General features: G+C 47.2%; 3 protein-coding genes across 3 annotated transcripts; 2 read left to right on the forward strand and 1 right to left on the reverse strand.

The window, feature by feature from the left end:
• Nucleotides 1–1,171: 1,171 nt before the first annotated feature.
• Nucleotides 1,172–6,216, reverse strand: LRP88_14363 (uncharacterized protein; the record flags this gene model as incomplete). The annotated part of the gene is made up of 6 exons (XM_083250708.1): nucleotides 1,172–1,247; nucleotides 1,393–3,376; nucleotides 3,785–3,945; nucleotides 4,120–4,572; nucleotides 4,623–5,227; nucleotides 5,296–6,216. 6 exons carry the CDS (start codon nucleotides 6,214–6,216, stop codon nucleotides 1,172–1,174), a joined length of 4,200 nt encoding a protein of 1,399 aa, XP_083093563.1.
• Nucleotides 6,217–9,559: 3,343 nt separating this feature from the next.
• Nucleotides 9,560–11,266, forward strand: LRP88_14364 (uncharacterized protein; the record flags this gene model as incomplete). The annotated part of the gene is made up of 1 exon (XM_083250709.1): nucleotides 9,560–11,266. The coding sequence occupies one exon, from the start codon at nucleotides 9,560–9,562 to the stop codon at nucleotides 11,264–11,266; it is 1,707 nt and encodes a 568-aa protein (XP_083093564.1).
• A 2,341-nt stretch (nucleotides 11,267–13,607) lies between these two features.
• Nucleotides 13,608–14,246, forward strand: LRP88_14365 (Ty3/Gypsy family RNase HI domain-containing protein; the record flags this gene model as incomplete). The annotated part of the gene is made up of 1 exon (XM_083250710.1): nucleotides 13,608–14,246. The coding sequence occupies one exon, from the start codon at nucleotides 13,608–13,610 to the stop codon at nucleotides 14,244–14,246; it is 639 nt and encodes a 212-aa protein (XP_083093565.1).
• Nucleotides 14,247–14,674: the final 428 nt, after the last annotated feature.

Raw genomic sequence — 14,674 nt, forward strand, 5'->3', positions numbered from 1 at the left:
TTGTGCACCAGTGAGGTGTTCTGGGGGTTCCCATGTGTTTTCTGAGTCGGGGTAGTCCTTCCATTTGATGAAATACATTGTTTTGCCATTGATTTTGTTCATGTCGAGGATGGCTTCTACGATGTATTCTTCTGGTCCGTCGATTTCTGTGTCTGGTTCTTTATTTGTTTTCACCTGGATGGTGTCTTGTGCTGGCTCGAGTAATGAAATGTGAAAGATTGGATGGAGCTTGACCTTGGGTGGTAAGTCCAGTTCGTAGTTATGTTTCGAAATTTTCTGCTTAATCTTGTATGGTCCGATGTATTTGTAGTCGAGTTTTTGTTTTGTCGTTTTGTTTCGATGTTTTTTGTTGCGAGGTAGACCATGTCTCCCTCCGAGAGGATCGGTCCCTCGATTCTTTTCTTATTGGCGTATGCCGTCATTTTGTTTCTGACGAATTCGAGTTCTGTTTTCATTTCTTCATGTAGGTTTCGTAATTGGTCGCTGGTGAGGATCGCCTTGGGGTTGATGATGGCGTCTCGGGATTGTCGGTAAATGTCTGGTGTGAACCCGAAATTGGCGTATGCTGGTGTGACCTTGGTGCTTTCGTTGGTTGCTGTGTTGTAGGCTAGCTGGGCAGCTGGTAGCTTTTCAACCCAGTTGTTTTGCTCGTAGTTGATATAGCATCGGAGGTATTGTTCCAGTGTTTGATTCATGCGTTCCGTTTGTCCGTCTGTCTCCTTGTGGTATGCAGTGGAGAGTTTGTGATTGATTCCCAAGTATCCTGTGAGGCTCTGCCAGAATTTTGATGCAAATGGTGGTCCTCGATCTGTGATGATCTCGAGTGGTAGTCCATGTGTTTTGGCAATGTGGAAATAGAAGAGATAGGCGAATTCTTCGGCCGTTGTTGCTTCTCTATAAGGTATGAAATAGGAGAATTTCGTGAGTCTGTCCACGATGACGAGAATGCTATCGTAGAAGTTTCCAGTGGCTGGTTCTTCTGATAGGGGTAGTTTGGTGATGAAATCCATAGTGATTGAGTCCCATGGTTGTTGTGCAACTGGGAGTGGTTGTAGTTTTCCGTATGGTTTGTGGCGTCGTGCCTTGGTTTTCGCGCAGAGGTCGCATTGGTTGGCGATGGTTGAAACAATTTTCTTCATATTAGGAAAAGTAAACGTCGTTTTGACTCGTTCTAGGGTTTTATTGATTCCTTGGTGTCCGTGTAGCAGGTGTTTGTGTATTTCGCGTACGAGGTCGTGTTGTAGTTCCTGTGGTACTTGTTGTTTGTCTGTTTTCTCATTGTCTGGGAGGTGTTGGTTGTATTCTAGGATTCTCGTGAGTAGTGGATTGCCCTGTTCCACTGTGTAGGTTGTTGCAATGATTCGTTGTGTGAGGTGTCCTTCCTGCGTGAACTGCAAGAGTTGTTCCTTTGTCTTGGTTCTTCCCGTGTCTAGGTCGGGGCGTCGGCTGATGGCATCGGCTCTGCCGTTCTCCGTTCCTTTGACGTGGATGATGACGTAGTCGAATTCTGAGAGGTATTCGGCGTACCGGAGTTGGCGTCCGCTGAGTTCTTGTGTTTTCGCGAAGTGGGTGATGTTCTTGTGGTCCGTATATACCTTGATCTGGTGTTGGCTTCCTAGGAGATAGTGCCTGAATTCTTTGAAGGCGTTGACGATTGCGAGGAATTCTTTGTCGTAGATGGGGTAGTTTAGTTCCGCTCCATGTAGCTTGTGGGAGTAGAATGCGATTGGGTGTAGGAGTCCTTTGTCGTCTCGTTGTCCAATCTGTGCGCCTAGGGCGAAGTCCGAGGCGTCGGTTTCGAGTTCGATTGGTTGAGATGGGTCGAACATCTTGAGCACTGGTTCGCTCAGGATGAGTTCCTTGATTTTGTCGAAGGCGTCCTTGGCTTTGTTCCCAAATACGAAGGTCTTGTCCTTCTTCGTAAGTTCCGTCAATGGTGCAGCTATCCGTCCGAAGGCTTTGAGGAACTTGCGGTAGTAATTGGCGAATCCAAGGAAGGCTTGTACTTCCTTGACGTTCGTTGGTTCTTCCCATTCCTTGACCGCTGAGACCTTCTTGGGGTCCATTCGTATCTCGTTGTGAGAGATGATGTGTCCGAGGAATTCCACTTCCGGGGCGTGGAATTTGCTTTTCTCGGGTTCCACTAACAACTTGGCGTCTTGTAGTGTTTGCAGTACCTTGTGGACGTGTTCCGTGTGTTCTTCCTCCGTTTTGGAGAAGATGAGGATGTCATCCAGGTAACATACAACGAATATGTCCAGATGTTCTCGTAGCACGTTGTTGATCATTCGTTGGAATGCAGCAGGTGCATTGGTGAGTCCAAAGGGCATAACGAGGTACTCGAATAGTCCGTACTTAGTACGAAAAGCGGTTTTCCATTCGTGTCCTTCTTTGATCCGAATAAGGTTGTAGGCTCCTTTGAGGTCGAGTGCTGTGAAATACTTCATGCCAAAAAGCCGATCCTTCAATTCGCTGATGAGAGGTAGCGGTGTGCGATCCTTGACCGTAATGGCGTTGAGCATCCTGAAGTCGACACAAAGCCGGAGCTTTCCGTTTTTCTTCGGAACGAACATGACGGGGTATCCGACAGATGACTTGCTTTCCCTGATATATCCTTTCCGTATCATGTCTTCGATGTATTCCTTCAACACTGGTAGTTGTGCTTCGTTGAGTGGGTAGAGTTTGCTGAAGCCGGGTTGCTTCCCATCGATGAACTCAATTTCTAGGTCGTAGTGTGTATGCTCGGGTAGGCCTGTTTCGAGTTCTTCCGCGAAGAGTTTCTTGTAGATGCGATACTGCCATGGAATGTTCTTGAGTCGCTCTTCTTCTTCCGGGTTATCCTGTGGTTTCTTTTGTGGAGCTAGGTCCTTTTCGAGTTCATGAAACTGTTGCATGACTCGTGCGATCATCCTTTGTCGCTGTCGTTTTCGTCCTTTTTGATGTTTGTGTCTTGTCCCTGTGGGTGGAGAGGTGTCTCGTGTTGGCCTCTGCCTGGCTTCTCCGGTTCCTTCGGTAGAAGTTTGAGATCTCGTGTCGTATTCTGAGTCGTCATTTGCTGTGGAAGGTGTCTCATCGTTGAAAGAGAGCACTTGGCCAGTCTTCCAGTCAAAATGTGGGTTGAATCGTTGTAACCATGGGTACCTGAGTACAAGATCATGTTGCTTGTTCGGTACAACGTCGAATGAAATGCCCTGGTTCTTTCCTTCAACGAAAACTTTGAGGTGATCAATCTCGCTGTCGATGATACCGTTGTTGTAGTCGAAAGGGGTTCCTTCTAGGTTGACAACCGAGTAAGGCGTCTGTTTGTACCTCCATGGTAGCCTGAGCCTATTCGCCGTTGTCGGGTCGAAGTAGTTCTGCTCAGCTCCGCTGTCCACTAAAGCGTTCAACCATTCTCCTCTGACTCGTACTTTCAGTTCTAGGCATCGTCGCCTGTGTACTCCGGTGGTGGAGTAGAGGGCCTTCTGGGGTAATGTATTCCCTTGTTCATCCACCCGTCGCCCTGTGTCGGATGGGGTGTCTAGTTTTTTGACATTGCCAGAGCGTAGTTTGTGTGATCAAATTCACACTCGCTGTTTGCGCAGGCGTCGTAGTCGTGCGTGTCGTCCTTTTGTGCAGCCAGTCCTGGTACTGCCGTTCTTGTTCGGCTCCGGGGTCTTCTTCGTTTTCCTGGCTGATCGTCTTTTGCCAGTCCTCGATCTTGTGAGTGATCCGTTTCTTCTCCTGAGTGGCGTGGTAGAGTTTTGAAGAATATCGCGCGTTCGCGACGCCGATGGATTCATACCAGTGTACCACTTTGTACCCTTCCGTTTCGTACCATAGGTAGGGTTTATGGTTTGGTTGATGTGGTAGTGGGACGGGGAAGCAATCTTGCTCTTGCTTCTCCTCTCGGTGGGTTTCGCACCAATGGTGTTGGCACGACATCCAAGAGATGCTAGCATGCTCCTGGTGTGTCGGGTATGTCCTTACGTCGTCTCGTGGATTGAAAGGTGCTTCCGGATGTCGAGGGTTTCGGCCAATTCCCGATGGTAGGCTCGAATGCAAATTTCTTGCTCATCTGACGTTTCCACATGTTCTCGTGCGGTCTGGATGTACCTTTCCCTTAGGCTGTTCCAGTACCTGTTATTGTTTTCGTCGTACAGTTGGGGGTAGTCTTCCTCCTCCCATAGTTCTTTGTCGCTTTTCCGGGGCTTCCTAGAGCGCTCCTGGCGTAGTTCTCTCTGTAGTTGTCGAGCCTTGTGCTCGAACTTGGTTCGATTGATGTTGCTACTGCTTGTCTTGGCAATCCAATCATTGCGTGGCAGTCTGCTGTGTTGGTCTGTTTTTTGTCGTTCGCAGATTTCATCGTATTCCCGTGATGCCTCAATCTGGTGTCGAGGGCATAGGGTATGGTTGCACCGTGTGGGGTCATCTTGTCGGCAGTCCCTTCGGTGGACTGTGGCGGGCACCAAAAGTTGTTCCTTCTCTTCGTATCCCACAATCCATTTCTTGTGGTCAAATCCTTCTGCGGCGGCTTCTTGGAAGTCGGCTTGTTCGTTCGATGGTTGTTGTGCTGAAGGGGTGTCGTGGGTTCTTCGATTTTGGGTTCGGCGCGTCTGGTCACGGCGATGGTACGTTGTGACATCAAGTTGCCTGGTTGCTGTCTTCCCTTGTTGGGCTCTGGGAGTGGTTTCCATCCCACGTGTTCTGTAATGTGCGAGCGGTTGTTCTTTTGAGGTTTGACTGGTTCGTGGAGTCGTTCCTTCGTAATGTTGTTGATCATATAGTTGCCTTCCGCCTGTTTTTCTGAGAGGTATACTTGGCTGTGTGGCATGTCCAGCTCATCTGGTTGGATGCCGGTTTTGTCGTATCCTTGTCGAGCCATTCCGAGTGTTCTAACGGTGCGGATGGCCGTCTGGGGTTCGGTATCTGCCCAGGTGGATCTTACCTGTTTCTTACCTTCTGGGAGGGGTTGTCGTGGCCTTGGTTGATAGCGTCCCTCCTCCGTATCCCGCTGCTTCTTTCGGCATTCATTTGCCTTGTGTCCCTTCTTGTGGCAGTAGTAACATTCAATGTCCTTGCTGTCCTTCTGGGCTGCTCCAAGTTCCATAGGTCCTGCGTGGGTCCCGTAGGAGGTGTTGCCCCTGGTCTGTTCTCGCCTTCGAGATTGGTTGGCGTTGTTCTTATTGCCCCAAATTCGTCCTTTGTTGGATTTTTCCATGCGTCGTTCAAACTGTCGGTTGTCGATCTTGATAGTCATGTCGATGTAGTCCTGGAGATTGTCGGGTTTTCCGTTTTGCAGAGTTCGTCCTTCACCTCATCCTTGAGTCCTTCGTAGAAAGCAATCTGAAGGGCACTTGTTCCCCAATTGAGAAATGAGGTGATTTGTGTGAACTCGGCTGCGTAGGTCGAGGCGGCCTTTGTCTGTCGCAGGTTCTTGAGTTTCTGCGTGGCCTGTTGTTCTTCATCGATGGTTCCGAAGTTGCGTCTGATCGCTTCTTCAAAGTTTTCGTATTCGGCGAAAAGGAGTTGTGTTTCCTCGGTGGGTTCATTCCCGAGAAAGTCGCGCAGCTTGGGTTCAAACCAAGTGAGTGCGTTACCCGTGAGGCATCTGCTGGCGTGTAGGACCTTGCTTTCGGCACTGGCCATCCTGGTGGGAAAGTACCGTTGGTATGCTCTGAGGGACGTAAGAAACGTCCTGACGTGGGTGGCCTGTCCGTTGAATGGTTCTGGGTCCTTGGGTTTGATGATCTCGCCGATGTCTTTGTGGGTAGTACCAGCGGCGGTGTGCTCGAACGTCAGGTTGCCGAGATCGTGAACCTGCTGTTGTGCCAGGTCATTTTGCTGGGCTTGGAGCGTGGTGAGTCGGTCGATCCGGTTCTGTTGTTCGTTGATTGTTTGCTGGTATTGCTGCTGTTGCTGTTCCATGGCTTGGCGGAAGCGTTCCTGCATGTCGTTCATGGATGCCTCCATGCTGGCCAATCGTTCCTGAGTGATCCTGGCGTTGTTGCGTGCGCCGTCCAGGAGGTTGTTATGCTGGATGCTCAGGTGGTTGTACTTATTTCTGAGTTTGCGGACTTCATCTTCGTGTGAGGCCGGGACGATGTGTTCTTCGCCATCGTCATCAGTGTCCATCGGGATGTTAGGTTCCTCTGGTTTGGTCGCGGGCTGTCCCTGTTGGGGGGTGACAGGCAGCTTGCTGCGAGGGGTAGAAGGAGATCCAGTGTTGGGTGCCATGGTAACAGTATTGCTCAGAGTATGCAGTACACTACTGAACAAGAGCTATCAACGTGTGACGATCGTGTGTTTCCCAAGGGATAAACCGGTCGTGCAGGGTTTATGTTGGCAGAGAGTGCTGGGCGTAGTCTGAGCAATAGGTTGTAAGTCACGTCTGGTAATATGCTCAATGGTATTGAGTGTAACCAAGTTGTATTGATAGCTGAGGTAGCTAGTACATAAGAAAGTACAATGAGCGTGTTCTATATACTTGGGATCAATCCTTGGACCGACGTTCTCTGGGTTCGGTCCATTGGTAGGGCCGACGTTTTCAACGTTCGGTCCTGGGACCCATGGGAGCGACGTTCGGTTTCCTCGGTCCTGCTTAGTCAGAGTGTTTTCTGCCATGCTTCCCCGCCTGGCCCATGTCATGGCCGTGACACCTAAGTATTACTGAAAGCGGTGAGATGAGAACTGTTTCTAGCAGCTAGAAGGTCAAAACAAACATAAGTCGCAATGCAAAGAAGGCACATAAGAGGTAATCTAAAACTAAGTTGATTCTATTTAAAAGCTGCTAGATCTGGCCATTATAGAGCTAGATTCGTCACGTGGGGGACCTATGTGACTGGGGCATGTAATAAATAGGTTTTTTAAAAACTAACTTATTAAGAAGGTTTTAAAAAATATAAGAAAATTTTAAATAATAGCTAATTATATTACTAACTAAACTTTTAAATTATAGCTATTTTAAGACTAAATTGGTTTTTTTAAGAAGTTTTTGAAATATACTTTATAGGTTGAAATCTAAGTGCGACGCTCACTTATCTGCGACGCTCGCTTATTGTCACGGCCATGACGCCCGCCAGGCGGGGAAGCCCGGCAGAATGGACTGACTAAGCAAGGGACCGAAGGGACCGAGCTTCGCTCCCACCGGTCCTGGGACCGAACACAAGAACATTCGGTCCTACCCTGGACCGAAGTCCAGCAACATCGGTCTCAAACCAGCCTGGAAGTATATAGGACACACTCATTAGCACCCTCTTATGTACCAGCTACCTCAGCTATCAATACAACTTGGTTACACTCAATACCTTTGAGCACATTACCAGACGTGACCTACACTCCTGTTCAAGACAACGCCAATAACCCTCTGCCAACATAAACCCAGTACGACCGGTTTATCCCTTGGGAACATACGATCGTCACACTTATTATATATGTTATAGAGATATTTAATATATAAACTTTTAAAGCTTTATATATTTTTACTTCTTAAGTTATTAAAAAAAAAGCTTATTAGCACTATGTACCTTACTATATCTAGCTTAATAATTTAATTAAAAATATATTAAAATATAAATTAATTTAAATTAAGTATAATATATATAATAAGCTTATATCCTAGATAAGTATATATCCTAAAAATCCCTTAATCTCTCTCTTTTATTTAATTAATTAATTCTTAATTACTAAATATATCTAAATTTAATAGCGAGGGTAATATACTTCTTACCCTTTAAGCGCTTTAAAATAACCTAAAATTATATATCTAACGCGCTATATTAATCTATAATATCTGCCTTAAAAAGCTAGGTTGCCGCTAGAAAGGCATATAATCTCGACGTAATTAAATTCCTAAATTATATAAACTATTTAATCTAGAGGAATAAATTATTATTTAATTTATCCTTAACCTAGATTCGCAAGGATTTCCCCCGCGACTACGCGGTATTAAAGAAATAGCTAATAGTTTACTTATTAACCGCGATTTACTACCTATTAATAAGCGCTAGGCTTCTAACTTTATTAAGCAGTACTTAGACCTTAAGATATATTTTTTTTAAAAATATAATTACTAGAGAGCTAAGTATAAAGATTTAATTATTATTTATAATTAGTTTATATTTATAATAAATATAATCGCAAAGTATAATATTTAATTAAATAATATCTATAATATTAATAAGAATAGCTTTATAATAGGTATAATTTAAAGTAAAATAATTATTATAAATATAGATAAGTATAAAAAGCTAAAATCAATATAGCCTAGAAACTAAGAATAAATTATAATTATTTAGGCAATTAATATAAATAGCTAAGCGATCCCGCCGTTTATTATTAGTACGGGCTAATATTACCTTGCTAACTAGTACTAAGAAAGTAACCTCCTAGGCGATTAGGCTATTATAATGACCTAAAATAGCTAGACTAATAATAAGACCGGGCTCGAGTGGCTAAAGCACTTTGATTAGTGTATAGCTAAGCGATTAAATAGTCGCTATTATCTTCTAATCCTTAATAGCTATGAAAGTTATTACTTTATTAAATTTAAGAGATATTACGAGGAGAATAAAATTATTAGGCTTTATATATTGCCTTATTTATCTTATCTACTTTAGCCCCTTAATATTAAGTGCTTTAGCATGCTTAAGAATACCTATGGTCGAGAAATAAAGCATCTAATTAGATGCTTTATAACCTATGTTTTAAAGACTAAGTTCTTCCCGGCCTTTTATGCTATATTTTAAGCCATAATAATAGAAAAGAATATTAAAGTAGCCTTTAGAGGAGCCAGGCTTATTCCTCTTAACCCAGAAAGTATAGTCTCGAAGCTTAATGTGTAGCTATGGACTCTAATGCTGGCTGAGGAGGTAGCTAAACCCTTGACCCCTTGGGTCTCAAAGACCCCAAAGACTATGCTTAAGGCCTAATCTCAGTCTAAATACCTTAAGACACGAGTTATAAGGCACAAAAGTAGCTCTCTAGAGTTAATTCTAGAAGCTATATGGTCTTATTCTAAGGGAATAAAGATAGTTATGTATAAGGTTGCCTTACTTAATGTCACGGCCATGACATGGGCCAGGCGGGGAAGCATGGCAGAAAACACTCTGACTAAGCAGGACCGAGGAAACCGAACGTCGCTCCCATGGGTCCCAGGACCGAACGTTGAAAACGTCGGCCCTACCAATGGACCGAACCCAGAGAACGTCGGTCCAAGGATTGATCCCAAGTATATAGAACACGCTCATTGTACTTTCTTATGTACTAGCTACCTCAGCTATCAATACAACTTGGTTACACTCAATACCATTGAGCATATTACCAGACGTGACTTACAACCTATTGCTCAGACTACGCCCAGCACTCTCTGCCAACATAAACCCTGCACGACCGGTTTATCCCTTGGGAAACACACGATCGTCACATGGTGAGAGCTCTTTTTGGGGGGGGTTCCCCACCCCCTGGAAAAATCTTCCCCCCCCCCCCACCAACCCCCCCCCTCCCCCCCCCCCCCAAAAAAGCTGCCTGTCACCCCCAACAGGGACAGCCCGCGACCAAACCAGAGGAACCTAACATCCCGATGGACACTGATGACGATGGCGAAGAACACATCGTCCCGGCCTCACACGAAGATGAAGTCCGCAAACTCAGAAATAAGTACAACCACCTGAGCATCCAGCATAACAACCTCCTGGACGGCGCACGCAACAACGCCAGGATCACTCAGGAACGATTGGCCAGCATGGAGGCATCCATGAACGACATGCAGGAACGCTTCCGCCAAGCCATGGAACAGCAACAGCAGCAATACCAGCAAACAATCAACGAACAACAGAACCGGATCGACCGACTCACCACGCTCCAAGCCCAGCAAAATGACCTGGCACAACAGCAGGTTCACGATCTCGGCAACCTGACGTTCGAGCACACCGCCGCTGGTACTACCCACAAAGACATCGGCGAGATCATCAAACCCAAGGACCCAGAACCATTCAACGGACAGGCCACCCACGTCAGGACGTTTCTTACGTCCCTCAGAGCATACCAACGGTACTTTCCCACCAGGATGGCCAGTGCCGAAAGCAAGGTCCTACACGCCAGCAGATGCCTCACGGGTAACGCACTCACTTGGTTTGAACCCAAGCTGCGCGACTTTCTCGGGAATGAACCCACCGAGGAAACACAACTCCTTTTCGCCGAATACGAAAACTTTGAAGAAGCGATCAGACGCAACTTCGGAACCATCGATGAAGAACAACAGGCCACGCAGAAACTCAAGAACCTGCGACAGACAAAGGCCGCCTCGACCTACGCAGCCGAGTTCACACAAATCACCTCATTTCTCAATTGGGGAACAAGTGCCCTTCAGATTGCTTTCTACGAAGGACTCAAGGATGAGGTGAAGGACGAACTCTGCAAAACGGAAAAACCCGACAATCTCCAGGACTACATCGACATGACTATCAAGATCGACAACCGACAGTTTGAACGACGCATGGAAAAATCCAACAAAGGACGAATTTGGGGCAATAAGAACAACGCCAACCAATCTCGAAGGCGAGAACAGACCAGGGGCAACACCTCCTACGGGACCCACGCAGGACCTATGGAACTTGGAGCAGCCCAGAAGGACAGCAAGGACATTGAATGTTACTACTGCCACAAGAAGGGACACAAGGCAAATGAATGCCGAAAGAAGCAGCGGGATACGGAGGAGGGACGCTATCAACCAAGGCCACGACAACCCCTCCCAGAAGGTAAGAAACAGGTAAGATCCACCTGGGCAGATACCGAACCCCAGACGGCCATCCGCACCGTTAGAACACTCGGAATGGCTCGACAAGGATACGACAAAACCGGCATCCAACCAGATGAGCTGGACATGCCACACAGCCAAGTATACCTCTCAGAAAAACAGGCGGAAGGCAACTATATGATCAACAACATTACGAAGGAACGACTCCACGAACCAGTCAAACCTCAAAAGAACAACCGCTCGCACATTACAGAACACGTGGGATGGAAACCACTCCCAGAGCCCAACAAGGGAAGACAGCAACCAGGCAACTTGATGTCACAACGTACCATCGCCGTGACCAGACGCGCCGAACCCAAAATCGAAGAACCCACGACACCCCCTTCAGCACAACAACCATCGAACGAACAAGCCGACTTCCAGAAGCCGCCGCAGAAGGATTTGACCACAAGAAATGGATTGTGGGATACGAGAGAAGGAACAACTTTTGGTGCCCGCCACAGTCCACCGAAGGGACTGCCGACAAGATGACCCCACACGGTGCAACCATACCCTATGCCCTCGACACCAGATTGAGGCATCACGGGAATACGATGAAATCTGCGAACGACAAAAAACAGACCAACACAGCAGACTGCCACGCAATGATTGGATTGCCAAGACAAGCAGTAGCAACATCAATCGAACCAAGTTCGAGCACAAGGCTCGACAACTACAGAGAACTACGCCAGGAGCGCTCTAGGAAGCCCCGGAAAAGCGACAAAGAACTATGGGAGGAGGAAGACTACCCCCAACTGTACGACGAAAACAATAACAGGTACTGGAACAGCCTAAGGAAAGGTACATCCAGACCGCACGAGAACATGTGGAAACGTCAGATGAGCAAGAAATTTGCATTCGAGCCTACCATCGGGAATTGGCCGAAAACCCTCGACATCCGGAAGCACCTTTCAATCCACGAGACGACGTAAGGACATACCCGACACACCAGGAGCATGCTAGCATCTCTTGGATGTCGTGCCAACACCATTGGTGCGAAACCCACCGAGAGGAGAAGCAAGAGCAAGATTGCTTCCCCGTCCCACTACCACATCAACCAAACCATAAACCCTACCTATGGTACGAAACGGAAGGGTACAAAGTGGTACACTGGTATGAATCCATCGGCGTCGCGAACGCGCGATATTCTTCAAAACTCTACCACGCCACTCAGGAGAAGAAACGGATCACTCACAAGATCGAGGACTGGCAAAAGACGATCAGCCAGGAAAACGAAGAAGACCCCGGAGCCGAACAAGAACGGCAGTACCAGGACTGGCTGCACAAAAAGGACGACACGCACGACTACGACGCCTGCGCAAACAGCGAGTGTGAATTTGATCACACAAACTACGCTCTGGCAATGTCAAAAACTAGACACCCCATCCGACACAGGGCGACGGGTGGATGAACAAGGAATACATTACCCCAGAAGGCCCTCTACTCCACCACCGGAGTACACAGGCGACGATGCCTAGAACTGAAAGTACGAGTCAGAGGAGAATGGTTGAACGCTTTAGTGGACAGCGGAGCTGAGCAGAACTACTTCGACCCGACAACGGCGAATAGGCTCAGGCTACCATGGAGGTACAAACAGACGCCTTACTCGGTTGTCAACCTAGAAGGAACCCCTTTCGACTACAACAACGGTATCATCGACAGCGAGATTGATCACCTCAAAGTTTTCGTTGAAGGAAAGAACCAGGGCATTTCATTCGACGTTGTACCGAACAAGCAACATGATCTTGTACTCCGGGTACCCATGGTTACAACGATTCAACCCACATTTTGACTGGAAGACTGGCCAAGTGCTCTCTTTCAACGATGAGACACCTTCCACAGCAAATGACGACTCAGAATACGACACGAGATCTCAAACTTCTACCGAAGGAACCGGAGAAGCCAGGCAGAGGCCAACACGAGACACCTCTCCACCCACAGGGACAAGACACAAACATCAAAAAGGACGAAAACGACAGCGACAAAGGATGATCGCACGAGTCATGCAACAGTTTCATGAACTCGAAAGGACCTAGCTCCACAAAAGAAACCACAGGATAACCCGGAAGAAGAAAGAGCGACTCAAGAACATTCCATGGCAGTATCGCATCTACAAGAAACTCTTCGCGGAAGAACTCGAAACAGGCCTACCCGAGCATACACACTACGACCTAGAAATTGAGTTCATCGATGGGAAGCAACCCGGCTTCAGCAAACTCTACCCACTCAACGAAGCACAACTACCAGTGTTGAAGGAATACATCGAAGACATGATACGGAAAGGATATATCAGGAAAGCAAGTCATCTGTCGGATACCCCCGTCATGTTCGTTCCGAAGAAAAACGGAAAGCTCCGGCTTTGTGTCGACTTCAGGATGCTCAACGCCATTACGGTCAAGGATCGCACACCGCTACCTCTCATCAGCGAATTGAAGGATCGGCTTTTTGGCATGAAGTATTTCACAGCACTCGACCTCAAAGGAGCCTACAACCTTATTCGGATCAAAGAAGGACACGAATGGAAAACCGCTTTTCGTACTAAGTACGGACTATTCAGAGTACCTCGTTATGCCCTTTGGACTCACCAATGCACCTGCTGCATTCCAACGAATGATCAACAACGTGCTACGAGAACATCTGGACATATTCGTTGTATGTTACCTGGATGACATCCTCATCTTCTCCAAAACGGAGGAAGAACACACGGAACACGTCCACAAGGTACTGCAAACACTACAAGACGCCAAGTTGTTAGTGGAACCCGAGAAAAGCAAATTCCACGCCCCGGAAGTGGAATTCCTCGGACACATCATCTCTCCACAACGAGATACGAATGGACCCCAAGAAGGTCTCTGCAGCGGTCAAGGAATGGGAAGAACCAACGAACGTCAAGGAAGTACAAGCCTTCCTTGGATTCGCCAATTACTACCGCAAGTTCCTCAAAGCCTTCGGACGGATAGCTGCACCATTGACGGAACTTACGAAGAAGGACAAGACCTTCGTATTTGGGAACAAAGCCAAGGACGCCTTCGACAAAATCAAGGAACTCATCCTGAGCGAACCAGTGCTCAAGATGTTCGACCCATCTCAACCAATCGAACTCGAAACCGACGCCTCGGACTTCGCCCTAGGCGCACAGATTGGACAACGAGACGACAAAGGACTCCTACACCCAATCGCATTCTACTCCCACAAGCTACATGGAGCGGAACTAAACTACCCCATCTACGACAAAGAATTCCTCGCAATCGTCAACGCCTTCAAAGAATTCAGGCACTATCTCCTAGGAAGCCAACACCAGATCAAGGTATATACGGACCACAAGAACATCACCCACTTCGCGAAAACACAAGAACTCAGCGGACGCCAACTCCGGTACGCCGAATACCTCTCAGAATTCGACTACGTCATCATCCACGTCAAGGAACGGAGAACGGCAGAGCCGATGCCATCAGCCGACGCCCCGACCTAGACACGGGAAGAACCAAGACAAAGGAACAACTCTTGCAGTTCACGCAGGAAGGACACCTCACACAACGAATCATTGCAACAACCTACACAGTGGAACAGGGCAATCCACTACTCACGAGAATCCTAAAATACAACCAACACCTCCCCAGACAATGAGAAAACAGGACAAACAACAAGTACCACAGGAACTACAACACGACCTCGTACGCGAAATACACAAACACCTGCTACACGGACACCAAGGAATCAATAAAACCTAGAACGAGTCAAAACGACGTTTACTTTTCCTAATATGAAGAAAATTGTTTCAACCATCGCCAACCAATGCGACCTCTGCGCGAAAACCAAGGCACGACGCCACAAACCATACGGAAAACTACAACCACTCCCAGTTGCACAACGAACCAATGGGACTCAATCACTATAGTT

Source organism: Fusarium phalaenopsidis, assembly GCF_050370095.1.
Source record: "Fusarium phalaenopsidis strain FUZ10S chromosome Unknown contig_32338, whole genome shotgun sequence".
In the NCBI taxonomy this organism is placed as follows: domain Eukaryota; kingdom Fungi; phylum Ascomycota; class Sordariomycetes; order Hypocreales; family Nectriaceae; genus Fusarium; species Fusarium phalaenopsidis.